Source organism: Melopsittacus undulatus, chromosome Z (genome assembly GCF_012275295.1).
Source record: "Melopsittacus undulatus isolate bMelUnd1 chromosome Z, bMelUnd1.mat.Z, whole genome shotgun sequence".
Classification (NCBI taxonomy): Eukaryota; Metazoa; Chordata; class Aves; order Psittaciformes; family Psittaculidae; genus Melopsittacus; species Melopsittacus undulatus.
In genome coordinates, this window is record NC_047557.1 from 56198382 (window position 1) to 56217594 (window position 19213).

At 39.3% G+C, this 19213-nt stretch overlaps 1 protein-coding gene across 1 annotated transcript in view; it reads right to left on the reverse strand.

Moving 5' to 3' along the window:
• Positions 1-19213, reverse strand: part of SVEP1 (sushi, von Willebrand factor type A, EGF and pentraxin domain containing 1) — a 131036-nt gene that overhangs the window by 45059 nt on the left and 66764 nt on the right. The window contains exons 13-28 of the mRNA XM_005154848.3: positions 17588-17709; positions 14943-15051; positions 13886-14071; positions 13331-13564; positions 12661-12822; positions 11884-12045; positions 11063-11224; positions 10370-10464; positions 9151-9247; positions 8378-8491; positions 7377-7490; positions 6284-6485; positions 5089-5246; positions 3720-3921; positions 2919-3094; positions 1496-1620 (exon numbers count right to left, since the gene is read on the reverse strand). Of these exons, the coding sequence (XP_005154905.1) occupies positions 1496-1620; positions 2919-3094; positions 3720-3921; positions 5089-5246; positions 6284-6485; positions 7377-7490; positions 8378-8491; positions 9151-9247; positions 10370-10464; positions 11063-11224; positions 11884-12045; positions 12661-12822; positions 13331-13564; positions 13886-14071; positions 14943-15051; positions 17588-17709 (2420 nt within the window). The remainder of the gene's footprint in view (positions 1-1495; positions 1621-2918; positions 3095-3719; positions 3922-5088; positions 5247-6283; positions 6486-7376; positions 7491-8377; positions 8492-9150; positions 9248-10369; positions 10465-11062; positions 11225-11883; positions 12046-12660; positions 12823-13330; positions 13565-13885; positions 14072-14942; positions 15052-17587; positions 17710-19213) is intronic.

Here is a 19213-nt window from a genome sequence, read left to right on the forward strand (position 1 = left end):
ACTCATATTTCTACTGTTGTGTGCTCAGCAACCAAACAACCAGACTGTTGTATTGCCTATAGAAAATTAACGTGCAAGTGGATGAGCAACTAAAGTACACAAAGAGAAGTCTTAAGAGTAGACTTTGCCTTTATGTTATTCTCACTGGACAACATATTCTGTCACCCTGCTTTCCTTTATGGCTGAGAATAGGAAGGTAAGACTTACTGAACAGTTCCAGCTGGCCAAAGCAATCCTTATAACATACAATGATAGTGATTTACTATCCTAAGCTCTGAAAAGAATGAGGTAATAATTTTATAGGAAGATTACTTGGCTCAGCTCCCTGTCTGGTCTCACATCTGTCTTTCCAGATGAGTAATAAGGATACGACAAATGAAGGGCAGGGTTTTCTTCCTTGTCTTAATTGTACTGCACTTGAAGCAAACAGGAATTTAATCAAGTCTGTCACTTGATTAAACAGGTGACTATTGAGAAAGACTCAGAAAATTGCACTTAATGTCTTCACCAGTGTGTTACGTAAAATCACATGTATACTTACAAGCTTCAAAACTGTTAGTGAGCAAAACCCTTAAGATTTTGACTTAGCAATGCAACAACTGGTGACCCCAAAAGCCAGGGACAGTAGCAGATTGCTGGACAATTCTGAACCTAGCAGAAAGACGAAGAGGAGACCCTTGGACGCTGGAAGGATCTATTTTCTGTTCATTACTTACCTGGATCATGGATAGCAAACCACCAAACAGTGGTAAAACTTTAAAAAGGAGAAGAGCGAAACCTTTCAACCCAAAGACCTTTTCTCCAAGAAATGCCTCTAGCTTTGAACATTAGTCCTTGTTATTCTAGTGTTACTAACAGTTTCGTCATTTCTGACTTCAGGATTGAACTACTAGTGGCCAGGAAGTGGTGATGGAGTACACTGTCATCAGGTTTTCAGATAATATCAAACTGGAAGGCCCAATCAGTATGCTCAAAGGCAGAATTGCATCCACAGGAACCTTGACAGGCTGGAAGAATAGGCCAACACAGACCTCATGAAATTCAACAGGAAAGACCTCTTATTGATACAGGCTGGGGAAAGCCTGGAGAGAGGGGAGCTCTGTGGAAAAGGACCTAGGGCTCTGGCAGGCAGAGATGAGTATCAGTCAGCTGTGCACCCTGGCAATAATCACGATCAACATAATTTTTGGCTGTGTGAATAGGGTCACAACCAGATAATGCAGGAAGCTCTCTTCTCAGTGCTTGTTAGACCATGTCTGAAGTATCACATTGCATTTTGGGCTCCTCAGACAAGAAGGACACTGACAGGCTGGAGTTGATTTTATCACACCTCTGCTTACTGTGCTAAGATTATTACCCTAAACCAGAGCTTCATCTGGTCCCCACTGACTTCTGTGTGAATACAGGTCTACCCAATAAGCTAACCTGGAATGCCTTTTCAAATGTTCATCCTAAGCTCAGAGCCCTGTGCTCAAACACTGAAGCAAGGACTTACCTGCTGTGGAGACAGGACGTGGTCCCAAATGTTGAGCTGGCTGATGGAGCCCACAAAAGATTCAGCTGGGTTGAATCCTTCTCCTTTCTGATCTTGCTCTTGACCCAATACAAGTGCACCACCACCTAAGCTCACAGAGAATTAGAACAGGGATAGGAAACAAAGCCTTATGATAAGGATCCACACAGGAATATTAAAAACTAGCAAAACAGAACTTTTGCTATCCTATCTTACTAAGATTTTGTAGTGCAGGAGATCAGCCACCTTCAACAAATTCTCAGTAAACCTCTGGGAAGCCTTATTGTAGGCTGAGGCAGTCACCATAACAATTTGGAAGCAACTCTGAAGTACACATTAATACTAAACTCATGCTGATGAGAGGCAGAAACTTTACATGGGAGCCTCAGGAATGGTATTGGCTCTAAAAGACAATTTTTTGCTCTGTTTTTGAAGTGTATTACAGAGAAATCAGCGCGTGGTGCATATTTTATAGTGCTAGCTTGCACTTCCTGATTTAAACAAAGCTCATAAAGTCAGAACAAATTTGATCCCAAACCCTCAGAAGCACATTGGTCATTAGACAGTCAACACCCAGACATGCCATACAAGTTAAATTTCCTCTCCTTAACCAATAGCATAGGTGATACAGATATGCATTTTCTAAGTCACAGGTTGTGAGGACAAGGGCAAAAAATAATTGAGACTGCACAATTCCTCAGGTCTTTTCTCTGGAGATATCTCCAATGTAACTTGGAAAGACAGGGGGAAGCATAAGGTATGCAGACTAAAATGCTTTGCACATCCATATTTTTTATTTTAATATGGGTAGTTTTTGAAACTCCCTGTAAATTCTGATGGTAGTAGTATGAAAACAAAATAAATCCCAAATCTCTTTGTAGCAATTTAATGTCGGGGTTTTCACAGCTCTTCAATGCTGAAGGTATTCCTTTTCATGTCTTCTGAAAAGATCACTGGTCACAGGAAATAATCAAATAGCAAACACCTACTTGTTAGAAAAAATGCAAACATAACTTTAAAAGTAACAGGAGAAGCCTGAGTCAATTAATTCTTAGCACATGTTTGTAAGGGAAATGCCAGTTAAACTTTTACCTTGTAGTGTACAAAACCTATTCTCAAAAAGCCATTTCAAAACCAATGTAGCACAGCCTGCTTTGTGGACTAAACAATCACCCACAAAACAAGTTACCTATGAGTTTACCCTAGAAATGTGCACTTTATCTTCAGTGAGGCAGAGAGAACTGTCCTCATGAATAAGAACAGCAAACACGAGCCCTGCATAAATGCAGACAATGTGGAAACACAGTGAAAACACCAAAATAAATATTTCCTTGCAGGCATACCAAATTCTGCAACAAAAACAGAAGGAAGGCAAGAGGTCTGCTGTAAGATAAGTAAAGCATACCAGGGATTTTTGAGCCAACCGAGAGTCCGCTGCCTCCATCAGACAGTTTTCCATCGATGTACACTTTCCATGCCCCATCCGTGCATGTCCATGTGACTGCAATGTGATGCCAGTTACCATCATTCACTGAAGGACAGTCTGTAATCCTCTCTTTCCCATTTACATAAAGAACCCAGCTGCATGGAAAGAAGAGGAAGGCATACTCAGCTGCATGCAGCAACTTTAAAAGCATGGCTTGTCCCACATGACTCCAAGAAATGTTATTCATCAAATGACGTAACCGTGTCTACATCATACAACAGATCTCTCTTGACAGATCATCATACAAGATTGCTCCCTCTCAGAGAACTTGGAAGTTATGTTTATTATATACAAAGGATGGTGAAATAAGTAATGAGCTTTTGTAACAAAACATGAAGAGTCAGTCACAGCTGCACAGTGGATTCTTTAACTTGCCCTCTGGGACCATCTCTGTGTTTGGAGCCACACTATAGGTACTCCGAGTGCTTCATTTCATCCAATCATTATATCAATGTGTCATTCAAATATGATGTAAATGTACTCCAGACACAAAATATCCTCCTTTCTAAACTTGACTACTTTCTTGCCATTATACTTGTATTTGGTAAAAAGTGAAGGAAACAAAGCAAGGAGAAAAAACAAAACAAAGAGACAACTCCAACTATGGAGTTTGCAAATTCTTCTATTCCAAAATAAGCAAAGCTGATATTCAGACTTCTAGTCTGTGCTTTAATGATTCAAGACTTCAGCACACTACAGAAAAGCAGAACTGCAATTTACCCATTGTAATCAGTCAGAAGAAATGCATTATCACTTCCATTCTCCACTGCATAAGAAATGGGAGTCCCATAGTTTGTGGTGTCAGTGGATTTCATCCAGAATGTACAGGTGATGTCACCAAGAGATGGGAGAACACCATCAAGTATGACATATCCATAGATACCAGAGACTTCAAAATCAAGATTGAAACCAGAGGACTGTTCTGCAACAAAGACAAAGAGTTTTCAGAGCTACATTCCTGAAAACCCAGAAAGAGAATCAAATGGATTCTAAGCAAATACAATAAAACGGAATGCAACCCATCTACAAGTATTACTCACTTTACATTGATCAGAGTTAGAAAGAATGTATAGCAGTCTAACATCAGCCAGCATACAGAGCCTTTCCAAGGCAAGAAAACACACAATGTTTGAAGACAAATGACTGGAAAAGAAGCTCACTGTCTACCAAAAACTGAACATGAGCCTGCCTTTTCAGACCTCTACCAATGAAATGAAATACCCATCCTCCATCCAACAACCCAAGGATGTGTGATCAGCTGGTTCTGTTATATTCACGAGAGTCAAGATTAAAAAACAAAGCAAAACACAACCCCCCCCCCCCCAAAAAAAAAACAACCCCACAAAATTTTTCTGTTCTAGACTTACTGAAATACATTGCAATGGTATGGAACAGCACTTTTGCGCTGCTCTTCAGTGAAGAATGACACGCTTTACAAAGATATTACATGTAAATATGTCAAGTGAAGCTCCCTTGAAAGCTGGATGTTCCTAAACTCTGGCATAGGATGGCAGGTCTGAATGATCTGTATGTCCTCTACTGTCTCTTCAGCTTCCATTTAAAGATTCACCAGCTACTAGTATAACACTTTATAATTTTCATGGAGTCAGTGAAAGACAAATGGGTTTGAGCCTCATGATTGTGTGGCCTAACTCCAGCATATTTCAGGAAGATTCAGCAAGTTTGACCCATTTTGCCCAGGCATAGGAAATTTTATGCCTTTAGGACTTAGAAAGCTAGGACTACCAAGTACTAATCTCTAAGCCTGAGATTCAAAGTCCTACATGAAATAAAAGAAACAGAAAGAGCTAATTAACTCAGATACACAGTACAAATACAAACTAAACTTAATAGGCCTATTAGATATTAAAAAGATAGAACTGTGCCTTAAAAAAGAGAAATTAAAACAGCAAAGCACACATGCTGTTACTTGTCTGCACTTATTAACACTCCAGTCACAGATGGCCTCTCTCAGAGTCCCATGACCCTAGTTGCTTTCTGTGAAGCTGTATGAAATCAGCCCAGCCAGTGCAAATCTTGCCCAGAGACTGAGCCAAGCCACCTTTTTCTGACACTTGGTCCTGTGTACCTGTTTCACACCTGCTGCCTGTAAAGCCAGGGGGACATTTACAAACGTACGAGTTCAAGGCATCCACACAGGTGGCATGGTTTAAGCAGGGACTGGAGTCACAGTCATTGATGTTCACTTCACAGTTTTGTCCTGTGTACCCTGTCACACACAGACACCTATGGAGGAAAAGAGAAGTACACTTCAAAGGTGGCTCCATCATGACAAAGACTCCTGACCATGAAGCTGTATTCACCAGTGTGAATGGCGTTTACTGAAAAAAACAAAATAAAAAAAAAATCAACAGAACAGACACTGCAGAATTAATGGAGTTCTATTTTGGTTGTTCCTTTAAGTATGCTTGTACTGTGTTAGCTGTATAATATTGCCTCGCAAGAGGGACAATACAGTATTTAAACATAGTGCCTGTGTTTCTTCATATGAATTTGGGAGAGGCAATCACTGCGTTTTGATGAGTGAAGCATGCCCTCTAAGTCCACAGAATTACAGGTCAGAGGTACTTGACTTTTCAGGCAGATATGCTTACGTAGAGGGAAAACCAAGGCACTAGAAAAGCACCAAAACCTCCGGTACTTAGAAAACCAAGGTGTTTGAAAGGCAGTAAAACTTCTGGGGCTCTAGGGAGGGAAAGGGTTATTAAATCCAGATGGTAACAGCTAGCCCATCTATCTATCTCTACAGTGATCTAAGATACGACACTGCTACTGGTTATCAGAGTTTAGATATTCTAAAGCACACACACACACACACAAATATTTGGAAAATACCAGTGGTGTTTGTGGTTTAATCTCTGTATTCTCATTATGTACATTTTTTCCCTGTTTTCTATAACATGTTTTCCAGGTTATAGAAATGCAATATTATCAGGTATGTAACTGGCCATCACCTACTCTTCTAAGAGAAAGCAAGACAAGTCCTAGAAGCTTGAGAAAATGGATTTTTTTTAACAATCAGTACTAAAACCATGCTATGCTTACACTTTAAACTGTGCATATTTTCTTTGCTGCCTACCTTGGAATTTATTAAACGTGAGAACACTAGAACTTATTTTCCTGACTTTCAAAACCTCCTTTAGTATCCATATGGATATCTTTTATATTGGATCAGGCTATAAAATACCTTGCTGAAATCTAAGAAGGATAAAGCACTATAACACATCTGAATTTCCACAACTTTAATAACCTATTTTTTTCACCTGAAGCTGTTGATACCATCTTTGCACGTGGCTCCATTTCTACAGGGTCTGCTGAGACACTCATCGATGTTTCTTTCACACAAGACACCGGCAAAACCTGGGAGGCATTTGCAGGAGAAACTGCCAACTCGATCTTCACAAATAGCTCTATTAAGACATGGGTTTGAAAGGCATTCATTGACCTCCATTTCACAGCGAGCACCTGAGAAGAAAGGGACAAAATCGCAACTCTGCTTTGAATTAACCCAGGAAAAAAATTTACTAACCTATCTCTGTTTTTCAAGGACTGTTGCGAATCTCTGGGAAACAATAAACACCAGGGTTGCCATGAAGGTTTAAGCTTTTATCTGGTAACTAAACTTAAGTGGTCATAGAAGAATTCCAGACACCATCTTTGCAGTTGTAGAAATTAAAACTCAGCACACTGTGGGTAATTCATATGGATACTGCCCATTATGTGAGTAATTTGGACTGAATCGGGAAATCACATGAGAAACTACTCCGAGCAGCTAATGAAAAGCTGCTACAAAAGAATGTAGTTGAAACTTTGAATCTAGAGAGAAAAATGAAACCCAGGAATACGTAATTCTGGGACTTCCGTTATGAAAGAGGCTCCAATCTACAAGCACTTAAGAAACTGCAGGTGATTTTATATTGGAGCTCTTTGGCAACATGGTATTTGACAGATAAGCTTAGTTGTTACAGAAACCTATGAAAACAGTAGGAACAGTATGGGGATGGGAAGAAGTTTTATTATAGACCATCTTGTTTATTATAACAATATTTTTCTTTATAATATAGAATTAAAAATAACAATTTGCACCATGTAAATGTCCTTATTATTTCCTCAACATCATGCAATAAGTTAGCCAAATCAGTAACAGAAGACTGACCACTTAGTATATCCTGCTGAAGCCATGCTTACACTAAAGGGACACTGATTAGATGGACCTAAAGAATCTAGTATATCTATGTCAATGCGTAACATATGAAATATATAGCAGTAAGATGAAAATACTCTGGACAGAAAGAGTGAAGACTGAATTTTTTGGTCAGAAAGAGTGAAGGCTGAATTAAGCACAAAAAGGTGTACCTGCGAACCCTTTTGCACAAGTGCAGTGGTAACCATTCTCGCCATCAACACAGTGGCCTCCATTCAAACACGGACTGGAGTTACATTCATTTACATCTTCCTCACACAAGAGACCTTCAAACAGCAAGGGTTATAAGGCATGATCAAGACATATGCAGGGTATGCATGCTGCAGTGACTGAATGCAGAAGACGGAACAGCACCAAACTGCTCTCATAACAAAAGGCTACCGAGAACAGGTGATAAAATTCCATGTTTGACTGCACTACTGTGAACTTCTACAGAGATCATCTGTGTTATTTAGATATTGTGGTCTGAAATATAAGAAACCCATGGTTTGTCTTCATAAAGTTTAATAAATATCCAGTAAGTGCTACTGTTGAGCAATGTACAGCCATAAACATGAAGAATGAGGGAGATAATTTCTGGTGGAAAACATGAGGCTTTATTTTTATTTTAATCACACAAAATTATCTCCTCAATAGTTTATTTCAATACTTAGAGATTAGGTGCTGTTGTGGTAACATACTCAAGCATGTCAGTTTCCCATAGATTTCAGTACCCTCAAGGTGAGTAAAGGTGAGAATAAAAAAACACTAAGAAAAAAGAAAAAGACCATTCACTTACTCATAGGGCTGCAGTAAAGCAACTGCATAAATGCTTTGCCTAGTCAGGCCATATTCAGTCTCAGACGCATTTTCCCTGAGAGTATTTACTAATTCCCTAAACTTTGTTCCTTTTTTTTTTGGTTCTGCAGACCAGAAATGTCACAAACCAGAAGTACACATGCACACACATGCATGCACAAAGACGAGCCTTGAATGCTAATCCTTTTGTTTCAAAACCTACTCACAGCAGAAAATTTCTCTAACCTGTATATCAGCTTGCTTTTGTGTTATAATTCCAAGGATGTGGAATTATACAGCCTTTGTGTTTTCTGTTATCTACATGGCACAAAAACAATGCCAGTCTAAAGAAGAGCTATGAAGTGAAAAAAACTACCTGAAAAGCCTGGTTGACAATGGCAAATAAAGGTCCCAATGGCATCTTTACACATTCCATTGTTGTGACAAGGAGATGACTTACACTCATCAACTTCTGTTTCACATTTCAAGCCTAGAATACAAAATGAGGATTGAGAACAGGCAGAGAAAAGCTGAAATTGTTCAGAAATGTGGAAGTCATGACTATTAATGTAGAAAAAAATGATTGATTAATTGCATGCATTACCAGACATGCAGTTTTATTTAGATTCTCTTTAGGTTGTGTTTTAACACACACCTGAGACAAAGTATTACTAGAAAGGTATCATGCACATTGGGCAACAGACTGATTAGTTCCAGACAGTGGCACTTAGTATCTACCACAAGTAATGGAGATCACTTCTTGATAGTAGTTGAATAATAAGTCAATTTGCTTTGGAACAACTGCGAAAATAACACTGAAGTGAAGTACAGGCAGATCTGGTGGTATCTATTTAGAGCACAATTTTTCAGCTTTTGCTAATCATCAATATTGCCAAGTGATAGGCTTTTCAAATTCACTAACTCCACTAAAAGAAACACCTTCAAAATCCTTTTCTGGTAAACACTCTATAATTCAGTGACAGCGTGAGGGACAATTTGTTTTCTTAATACTAATGTATGTTAAATCTATGATGGATATTCCAGTTAGTTAGGATGTACTCTTGCATTGAGATGTTTTGCTCCTTTATGCTTGCCCATGTCAAGTGCATGGTGACATGTTAGCTCATCCACCTGCTTCTCATTTTTTACCTGTATATCCAAGTGGGCATATGCACATATATCCACTTCCCAATTGTTTGCATGTCCCATTGTTGTGGCAGGGTTCGAGGAAACACTCATGAAAGACCTGTCAAAGGCAAGAAACATGCAACTACAGTAAAGGTGGAAATACAGGTGGAAAAAAATATTCTGACACCACCCAACAGTCACTCTGGAAAGCTAGAAAAAAAAGTCACTGGCATTAACTTCTATGTCTTCCTCTTTGACTCTCCTCATGTCACACATTTTCTCTTTTTTCAGAGAAAAATAATAGAAATCTGAATTATTATTTTAAAATGACCTTTTACTTAGTTAAATGTGATCACTGCAGTTCCCATGTTATGCTATATTTTATATAGCATATATATCCTTTTACACCAGCTGTTCACTTCCTACTGGTCATCAGGTGAGCTGGTAGGGAACTTTACTGTGTGACATTATTTTTTCTAATGTAGCAAACCTGAATTCAGCAAACCCCTTGAGTAAATGGGGTTTACTAAAACCACAGGAGATCATCTTTTACCTGTCCATATGTGATATAATGGATCAAGCCAAATTTATTATCAGCCAACTTTGCTCCTGCTCACACAAGATCCTAACTTCAGATTCAACCAAAGTAGTCAAGAGTTACACACTGGGAGGGAGATGGTAGGTTTAAAGGAGCATCTCTGGCAAACATTGTCACTTGGGTAGTTTCACATGAGGACCCATCTGTATTTCAAAGGGGGTACTCACAGCAGAAGGCAGCTCTGCTTTCCTTCTCTAAAGTGTATCTATGTTGCACTAAGCAAAACAAAGATTTTACAACTGGGACTGGTTGTCTGGTAGCATTCCCTGAAATTCAGCATATGAAAACATAAGATGACCGAGTGTGGTCAATCTATGTATTTCACATAGTGGCTGAATCTCCTCCATGGAGTTTATACTTCTTTTCTAAGCGTGTTAAATATTTCATAAATCAGGCAAAGTTTCAAGTCCAGAACTGAAGATTGCCAATAGTTCATGCAGCCTCTTTTGTTCAGTGAAAGTGCTTCTTTTTTAACGATTACAGAAAGAGTTTGAGTGCTCCCCTCAAGGCCATCACCGTCATCTCTTCAGAAAATACAGAGAGCATAACAATTAAATTTAAAGAGGCCTTAGTAATTTACTGCTGCCTAAGGCACTCTTTTTTTCATTTGAGCTAACATTGGAAAATCTATCTTGTCCTTGCCTGACTGCTGACTTTGTACTGTTTGCTGATATTTTCTGGAGAGGCTGGTACCATCATCACACTTTCCTCAGCTGCTGAAAAAGTAGAGCCAAAACCTAAAGAGGAAAGATATGTTGTTAATAACAATGTATGACAAGATCCCTATTCCATCGAGGGCATAATAATTGCATGTTAGTAATGCACCTAAAAATCTGCAGAAACTCCCTGAATTTCTGGGGAAAAAATCACAAACTTTACAGTAGCCACATAGTATTTTAAATACATTTTATACTAGTATGTATTTCTAAGCAGATATATTTCTAAAACTCATATATGTGTGTGTCCATATAAAACATATTTTATTCATACTTATATACATATATGCATATTAATATTTGTATATATATATTTAGAGTGTATATATGCCGTATACCTATACAATGTGTGTATTATACACACACTCTTTATATATATATATATATATATATACACACGTATACATCTGTTACTGTGCCTTGGTGTGTATCACACAGTCACTTTCACATAACACAAAGGCTCACCAGTAGGCAAAACCAGCTGTGAATCTCACTGGCTGAAATGGAAAGTCTACATTTGTTAGGAGAGTATGTGGGATGTTTCATATTGAGACTACTGCTGGCCACCTTTTTGATGTGCCCTGTATTCACTTTGTCCAGCAGAGGTAATTTGGCTTACTTGAACAATCTGTGATGGATCTGGCACCAACGACAGTTGTTGTTCCATAAAAGGGACAAGACAAGCAGTAGGACTTTCCTGGGTCTGGTTGATAGTAGTCTCTGGGACAAGGGTAGCATGGTGTCAAACCTGTACGAGAGAACTCGCCTGCAATACACGGTACTGCAACAAAAAAAGGACAATTTTTTGAGTGATCACTTGCACCCTCAGCATACCTCCCCCTATGTCTTTCTGACCATTTTCTCTCCTCCCCGCGTAATCCCTCCTCAGACTTAAAGGAATATGATGAAACATGCCAAGAATTATTCATTACTTTAAGAGATGTTCCTTTAAATTGTGCTGCTAGGTGACATGTGGTTCCCAAAGGACTACAGAAATACCTGGGAAGTATTTCTGTCTATTCGTTTTGCTGTTCTGTGGAAAGCTTTCATATGCAACTTCCTTTCCTTAACACACTGTGTTAAAATTCAGTATTTTTGTACAGAAGATATGGAAGTTCTTTGGAGATAACAGTGACAAACATCCTATCATTCCTTTTCTCTTCTGAAAAGAAAAAGGTTTTATTTTCTTCTAAGTACCCATCATGTATCTTATTTTATTAATCCTTAGATAAGAATCCATCTTGGAAATCAAAAGGAGGGCATTTGAAATAATCAGGGTATCAGGAAATTTTGCTGGGGAATGCTGTTTAGTCCCCACTTAACCAAAAGCATAATTCAATCTCAGGCAGATGAACTGGATTACCTTAACTGATCTTTAAACAAGATCTAGAAATTTTTAGAATTTAATTAAAAAAAAATCATAGCCTTTTTGTTACAAACCTCCGCAAGCTGAGACATCCACTGCACCTCTTTTTACTGTTGATGTATTTTCCGGGCAAGAGATACAATTCCTGGCTCCAAATGCTGGCTGATACGTGCCAAGTGGACATGTTTCACAGATCTCAAGACCATTAGGTGAATATGTTCCTTGCTTGCACTGAGCTGTAAGGCAGAATTGATAAAGATTAAGCAATGTCCAACAGGAAACATTGCTCTTGATCCCTAGAAAATGATTCAAAATCACAATACACACCACAGGGGCTTTTATTTCAAGAGTTTACTCTACACTGAAGCATCTCATTGGTGCAAAGAGAAAAAAATCAATTGTGAATTATTGACCAGTTAGTTCTCTTCCAATCAGCTTTATGAATGATTTATTGCAATCCAGTTACTCATTTTTAAACAACAAAATTAATGATAAGACAATAAGCTGGAAATAAAAATAGAAAGTTCTTTTTCAGAACAAGTCACAAAGAGAGTGTTGCTGAGGTGCTCAGTGCCCCAGCACTGCAGTGTAGGACGCAAGTATTTTATCTTTGATCATGGTAGGATGGGGGGATTTGCAAGGACAAAAGCAGCATTAAGTGTGTTAGTCCTTGCAGAATCTCACAGAAAGAAGACAGAAATGAAACGAATCTTCAAAGGCCAGCTCTTCTTATAAAACCTGCCCAGGCATCCTCTATGCCACAGCAGTGGTGAAAACCTGGATTTTTTTAATTTACCTGTACAACAAGTGAGGCGTTCAGAAGTGGCTGCCTGAAGAGACAAGGTTCTCACCTTTGCATTCAGAGATGCTCCTAGAATGTAGATACTCAGTATAGCTACCAGATGGACAACTTTTGCACTCCAGCTGCCCTTCCTCATCTTGGTAAGATCCAGTCCAGCAGCTTTCACAGGTGTGATGCTCCAGTGAGTAATAGGTACCCAAAGGGCAGTTGACTGTAATGTTGGAAACATAAGATTCTCCTCAGAGTTCACAATCATATTCTGGTCTTGCCTCAAGTTCCTATTTACTCAAATCCTGTTTATCTGAAATGTGACTGTTCTTCAGCAAATGGGGTATCTCTGGAACACTGCAAAGATTTCATTATGCACAGGAAATGGAATTCAATTCCCTATCTCAGCTACACATCCCCCACAAGACTAATAGCACTAAAAGACTGCAGACCAAGCACTACCTTCCTCTGTATCACCAAGTGTGGACATACCTGATTTCCCCATGGGACTGGAATCACGGGTACAAAAGTGTCTTTTTTCTACAGACCTTGGTTAGGAACAAAAAATATCCTTTGGAAGCCAAACTGCACAAAGCATTTTTGCAGATTATTGTTCTGTGTGACCATAAGCACTGAACCGTGTCAAACCATAAACTTCTGCATATATCCTCTAAAACCTAGCTTTTCAAAATGATTCTGAATACATGCAAGGAACAAATTATCTGGCTTACCACACATTCTCCCCCTCAGCACAGAACCAGGCCTGCAGAAAAGAAAGGCTTTCTCAGTCTCCAGAGTGTTGCTGTCAGCTACAATGACTTCGGATGCAAACTGAAAAGAATACATGGGCTCCTTATTGAGAGTCCTATTCAGCCTGTTTGTGATTGTCTCCAGAGTTTTAAGGAGCCGTCGTTGGTTTTCCAGTTCCAATGTATCATTCCTTTCATCAGGCAGTGGCACGCTAGCTGGAATATAAACAGAAAACAACAAAAAGCACACAGATTTTACAGTCAGCACTTTCAGTGCACTCTGGAGAATATCAAGAGTGTAACACTCAAGCTTGCCAGTAGAAAATGGAAAGCAGACCATGTGCAAATGCTCTCCATGAATATGAGGCTGCAATCTTTCCACCAAGCAAAACACCTGTGATAAAATGGGGCTATGTATGTCTCCAAAACCTGACATCTCCAGCAGGCTTTGTGAACAGAAGGCTGTTTTACTGAATGTATTAAAACCATGTTTTCTAAGGAGAAGGAATAGGAGGACAATATTTTGACTTCTTTCACCTGTGATGTTAAATATTAACTTGATTTTGTGGTCAGTCATTGGAACATTCAGCTTATGCCTTTTGACTCGAGCAGGTGCTGCCTTTACAGAGGCAGAGAGATGTCTGGAGATGTCTTCTTGTGCTACATCAACAAAATCATCATAGGAATAATCCAGCTGGTTTGCTGCCCCCCAACCAGCAGGTCCTGTGAGACATTAAGAAAGATCAGAAAAGAAGCAACATCATGTGGAAAATAAGTGCCTATACTTATTTCTAAAATATATTCACAACAAAACAGGGTCTACCTGAGGCTCCAGACAATGTGTGCTGGCTTTGCCTCTGCACACGTGCCTATTGTACTAGCATTCTGACTAAAGAAAATAGGAAAAAGCAGTTCCACTCCTAACTGATACCCTAGAGATCCTGAATCTTGTGCAGTTAGACAAAGCTTTAAAGAAATACTGCTGTCAAAGTTACAGGTTACAATTCTTTCCCTTCCTGTCTTTTATGCACCTTCTCCTGCCAGCAACACTAGGACTGTGAAAGCTTTCACTCTGATAAAGCTACAGTCATCCTGCAAAATTCGCCCTTGCATACAGGAAGTAATTTCACAGCTAATGAGCAAACTTAAGCTTGTATAGCTTTACACAGTAAGGATTCTCTGCTGATCTGCACCAAGCATCAGGGATGGTCCTCATTTGCTTAACAATCTCTAGAACCATCTATTTTACTTTTTCAGTATTTTGGTTTTAAACCATGTGTTTCTAAAAAGTGGCTTTCCTCTAAGCTAACCAAGCAGGTTTGTAGGACAGTGTGTGTGTATGTTTCCCCCCACCCTCCATCATGATGCATCTCAGTACATTTTCCCTCTATGCTATATAGGAAGCAGTACCAAAACTAGACAGCAAGGAGCTCCATAATATTGTTATAAAACCTATTATGTAATTGCTTACTATTTTAAGAGCCTTATGTTTATTTTCAAAAACTATCTCACACAACATGTTGCCTACTTTAGAACAAAAGAACTCTGCTGCATTAAACCTGAATGGCTAAGAGTCTATACAATCAATAATTACCAATGGCAAATCCATTTTCGTAATCATAATTATATTCCAAGCAGTGTTTCTGTGTCTGATCTTCCAATCTGCAGTCAATATCATCAACATCATTACAGAATGACGGGACCTTCCAACATAAAAAAGAATAATATTAAAAAAATAAACCCACATATCTTCCTCCTGCAACTTATAGAAACTTCTAGTTACAGTGTAAAGCATTGGTTCAGTCAGTGACACTGGATTTCCCCTTTAACATCTCTTCCAGCCCTGGCAAGGTCTGCTGAAAGAAGTATGTTCTATTGAGACATCTGAGAAATAGAAGGGCAACCTGTATGCATATAAGCTCTTTGTTATACAAGATCTATCTTATAAAAGAAGACATCCATTCAGACTCTTGCATGTGAAATCCCAAAATACAGAACTAAGGTCAGGCTTGTTTCTTGCTGTTGAAGGTGACAGGTGAGCTCACACATTTGAAAACATCTGTGATTTTTCCAGCTATGTAACTTGCAATTCTGTCAGGTTTACAGCAATGCCATTACTTTGTTTCTGGCTTTCAAACCATATTTCCTCATCTCCACCTCTCCCTACCCATAGAAAGGGGCTAATGCACTCCACCAAGAAGCCTCAGGAAACAGAGCAAATTGTCCCAGAAGGACAGAAACCATGGAACAGAAAACTCAACAGAACCCTTCTTGGGAGTGGAGATTAAATCAGAACATGCAAATACATGACTTTTTAGAAGATCTGTATTTCTTGCTTTTTCCAGACAGGTTTCAAGCAAGTTGGGCTCTAGGTCATGTTTTGGAATTGCTCTGTTTTTTTTTCCATATCAATTTCCATCGGAAAGATGGCTCTTGCTGATTCCATACCCCTTTTCAGATCTCTATTAGAATTTTAAATTCTTGGTGTCCTGGGTTCAGCAGTAGCAGTAATTTTTTCTCCTTCTTGGTAGCTGGTGCAGTGCTGTGTTTTGACTTTCAGGTTGGGAATGGTTGCTGATAGCACTGATGTTTTGAGTTACTGCTCAAATGTTTGGTGTGTCCAAGGACTCTGTGAGCCTCATGCTCTGCCAGGGAGGAGGGGAGGCTGGGTGGAAGCAGAGACAGGACACCTGACCCAGGCTAGCCAAAGGTATTCCATACCATAGTACGTCATGCCCAGGATGTAACCGAGAGTTACCCGGAAGGGCTGGGACTCTTGGGGGGGATGGAGGAGGTATTGGTTAGTGCTTGGTTGGGCAGGGTGGGGTGAGTTATGGGTGAGTGGCTGGTGAGGTGCTGTATTCTCTTCATTTGTTATTTCCTTTATCATTATTATTAGTAGTAGCAGCAGTGATTTGTGTTATACCTTAGTTACTAAACTGTTCTTATCTCAACCCGTGGGAGCTACATTCTTTGGATTCTCCTTCCTAACTCTCCGGGATTTGGGGGAGCAAGGGGGTAAGTTAGTTCATGAGCTGTGAGGATTGGTTTAAACCACGACACTTGGGAATAGGTATAGGCATATTCAACACTGCCTTTTTGGCCGTTCTCACAGATTTGTTGCATTATGATGGAATTGCTTGGTCAGCTCACTAAGCATTTTTCTCTTATTATCTTTTGCTTGTCAATAGTCCAAGCATTGGAACCTGGTGGTAGCTGGCTCTCAGGAGAAAGGAAAAAAATTAAACCAGACAAGATTTCTCTGCTGGAAGCAAGGCAAGAAGCAAGGCAAAAGGGTAACAGATATTTAGATCCAAGTGTCAGAGACTGCCTGAAGTAAGTTTTCAGCCATTTGACAAGGGCTACTGACATATATTCCAAAGTTGAAGGAGTTTGTCTATTGACTGTATGTGCTAATACTGCCTTTTAGTTAGTAGACAAGCTTTTAGCATATGGGCTTTGTCCCACAAGAATCTGTAAATTCCCAGTGTTCTCTTCTGGCACAGTGCTATCACACTAGGCGTGGACATCCACTCGAGAGATCACAGCTCGAAGTCTAGCTGCTTCTACTCTGCAGCTGAGGACATACTCATGGATAAAGAGGGGAGATTGTGATACTGAAGTGGAAAACAAGGGACATGGCAGAGAAGAAACATGATACCTCTTCAACTTCGCAATTCTTAATGATAATAGAGAGCACTCAGAAACTCAAGAAACCTGAGCAAATTATTCAATCCACTGCTACTGGACTTAAGTTCCTGGGCTTAGTCATCAAATGTAGAATTTACCTAGCTGTATAGATGTATATTCATTATACTATATGGATATATTGTACATATTATATATAAATATATATATTTTATAATCACATCCAACTTCCAAACAACACTGAGTTAGGTGACAATTGACTGGGGTTTTCAAAACTGCAAAGGTTCTCTTTGGAAGCCTAACAAAAATCTTTGAGTGCCAGGTCCCTAAGTTACTTGGACACTTCTATGAATTCTCTTCTATATGACTCCACACTGAAGACTGAACTAAATTACATTAAAATGCCAGTGAATCATCTTTACTTTTAAAGGAGACTTGTCATCTTCTTAAGAAGCACAGATTTCATTATGGGTTTCTGTTGTATTTTCCTCCTGTGAAATCAGTTAACTGTGAAAAGCACATTTTTTAAATGGTGTGTTTTTAAAGGTACATTTAAAGGTACATGAAAGGAAGGAGTATTTACTAACCTACCATTTTACCAAGTGCACTCTGGAACGCATCAGTAAATCTATTTAGAAGACTGTTGTCATCACATCGTGTTGCTTTGTAGAGCATCTCAAAAGATTTGAACCCATGGTTTGCAAAACGATTTACTGAAAAATATTGGAAAAATAAATTTTTACTGGTCAGTGCAAAAATTTCAGAGATAAAAGCAAGATTATTCAGGCTCAAAACTAGAATACACTAAACTAAGAAGCATTGTCTTTAAATGAGCAACCTAAGTGGATCACTCATACCTCAGCCAATGCAGCTGAATATGGCCCTTTGGCAGAAATCAAATTTCATGGGAAAGCTGACAGACATTACAAAAAAGGTCTGTCATATATCTACTTCAGCATTTTTTTTAATGGAAGAAACTTGTGTGCTGTCAACTAAACTCTGTACTTCCTTTTTGCTGAAGGAGAAGCAATAAATATTAGAAGCCCTGTTACTAATGCTGCTAAATATGAAAAATTCTCATCCAGAATTTAAGCAAATCAAAGTTCCTAAGTGTCCAAATTATGGGCTTTAAGTTGATATATAGCTCTAATCTAAAACATAACTCTTATTTGCTCATAGGAAATGTTTGCTGAAACCAAGAAACCCACTCTGAAAGAACTGGATGTAAAGTGGTGCCAAGACTGGCTTCATATGTAGTTCTCATATATTTATTATTAAAAAATGACCAAAGCTAGAATAATTCCACAGTTTTGCATGTGTCCACCTCAGACAAAACACAACAATGCTTTTGATTTGGTGATAATTAGATATGTCTGTACATCATGTACTGTACATTTGGATCAATGAATTGCAAACACTGTTGAAATTCACTTTGTGTCATGGGTTCAGCAGTAGCTCATGGTCTGCCAGGGAGGAGGGAGAGATAGGGCGCCTGGTCTGGGCTAGTCGGGGAGGTATTCCATACCACAGCACGTCCTGCTCGGGGAGGGGACTGGAAGCTGGCCGGGAGGGAAGGAGTTAACACGCCTGGCTGGGCTCGGGGAGGCAACTGGAAGCTGGCCAGGAGGGGAGGGGGGAAGCTCTCTCTCTCTTCCGGGGCTGGCCTCGTGGCGGCGGGTGGTATCGTATTCTCTTCCCCTGTTTGTCTCCTCTAACATTGATTTGTTATTGGTACCGGTAGTGATTTCTGTTATACCTTGATTGCTGGACTGATTTTACCTCGATCCGTGGGAGTTGTATCCCTCCGGCTCTCCTTCCCATCCCTCCGGGAGTGGGAAGGTGAGGGGGGGGGAGGGGAAACAAAGGGGGAACTGTGCAGATTTAGTTTAAACCACGACACTTTGAAAAGACACTGTCAGTGTTTATAAGCAACCTATTTCTAATACCAATTCAAAATAATGACAAACCTTGCCTACTTCAGCATTTTTGCTATTTTGTGATTTCCAGGATTCAAATTCACTACTATTTTTGCGTTTTAAACAGCTTCTGCAATAATATATTTAGGGACTTCCAGGCATTCTTTCACAATAATTGTAACAATTTGGAGGCAGAGAATAGAGCAGATTTGTTATCATAAATAGAAGTCATAATTTCTAAGATATTTTTATTTATTTCCTCATTAAACATAGTGCTGGATAAGCTGCAGACTTAGTAAGA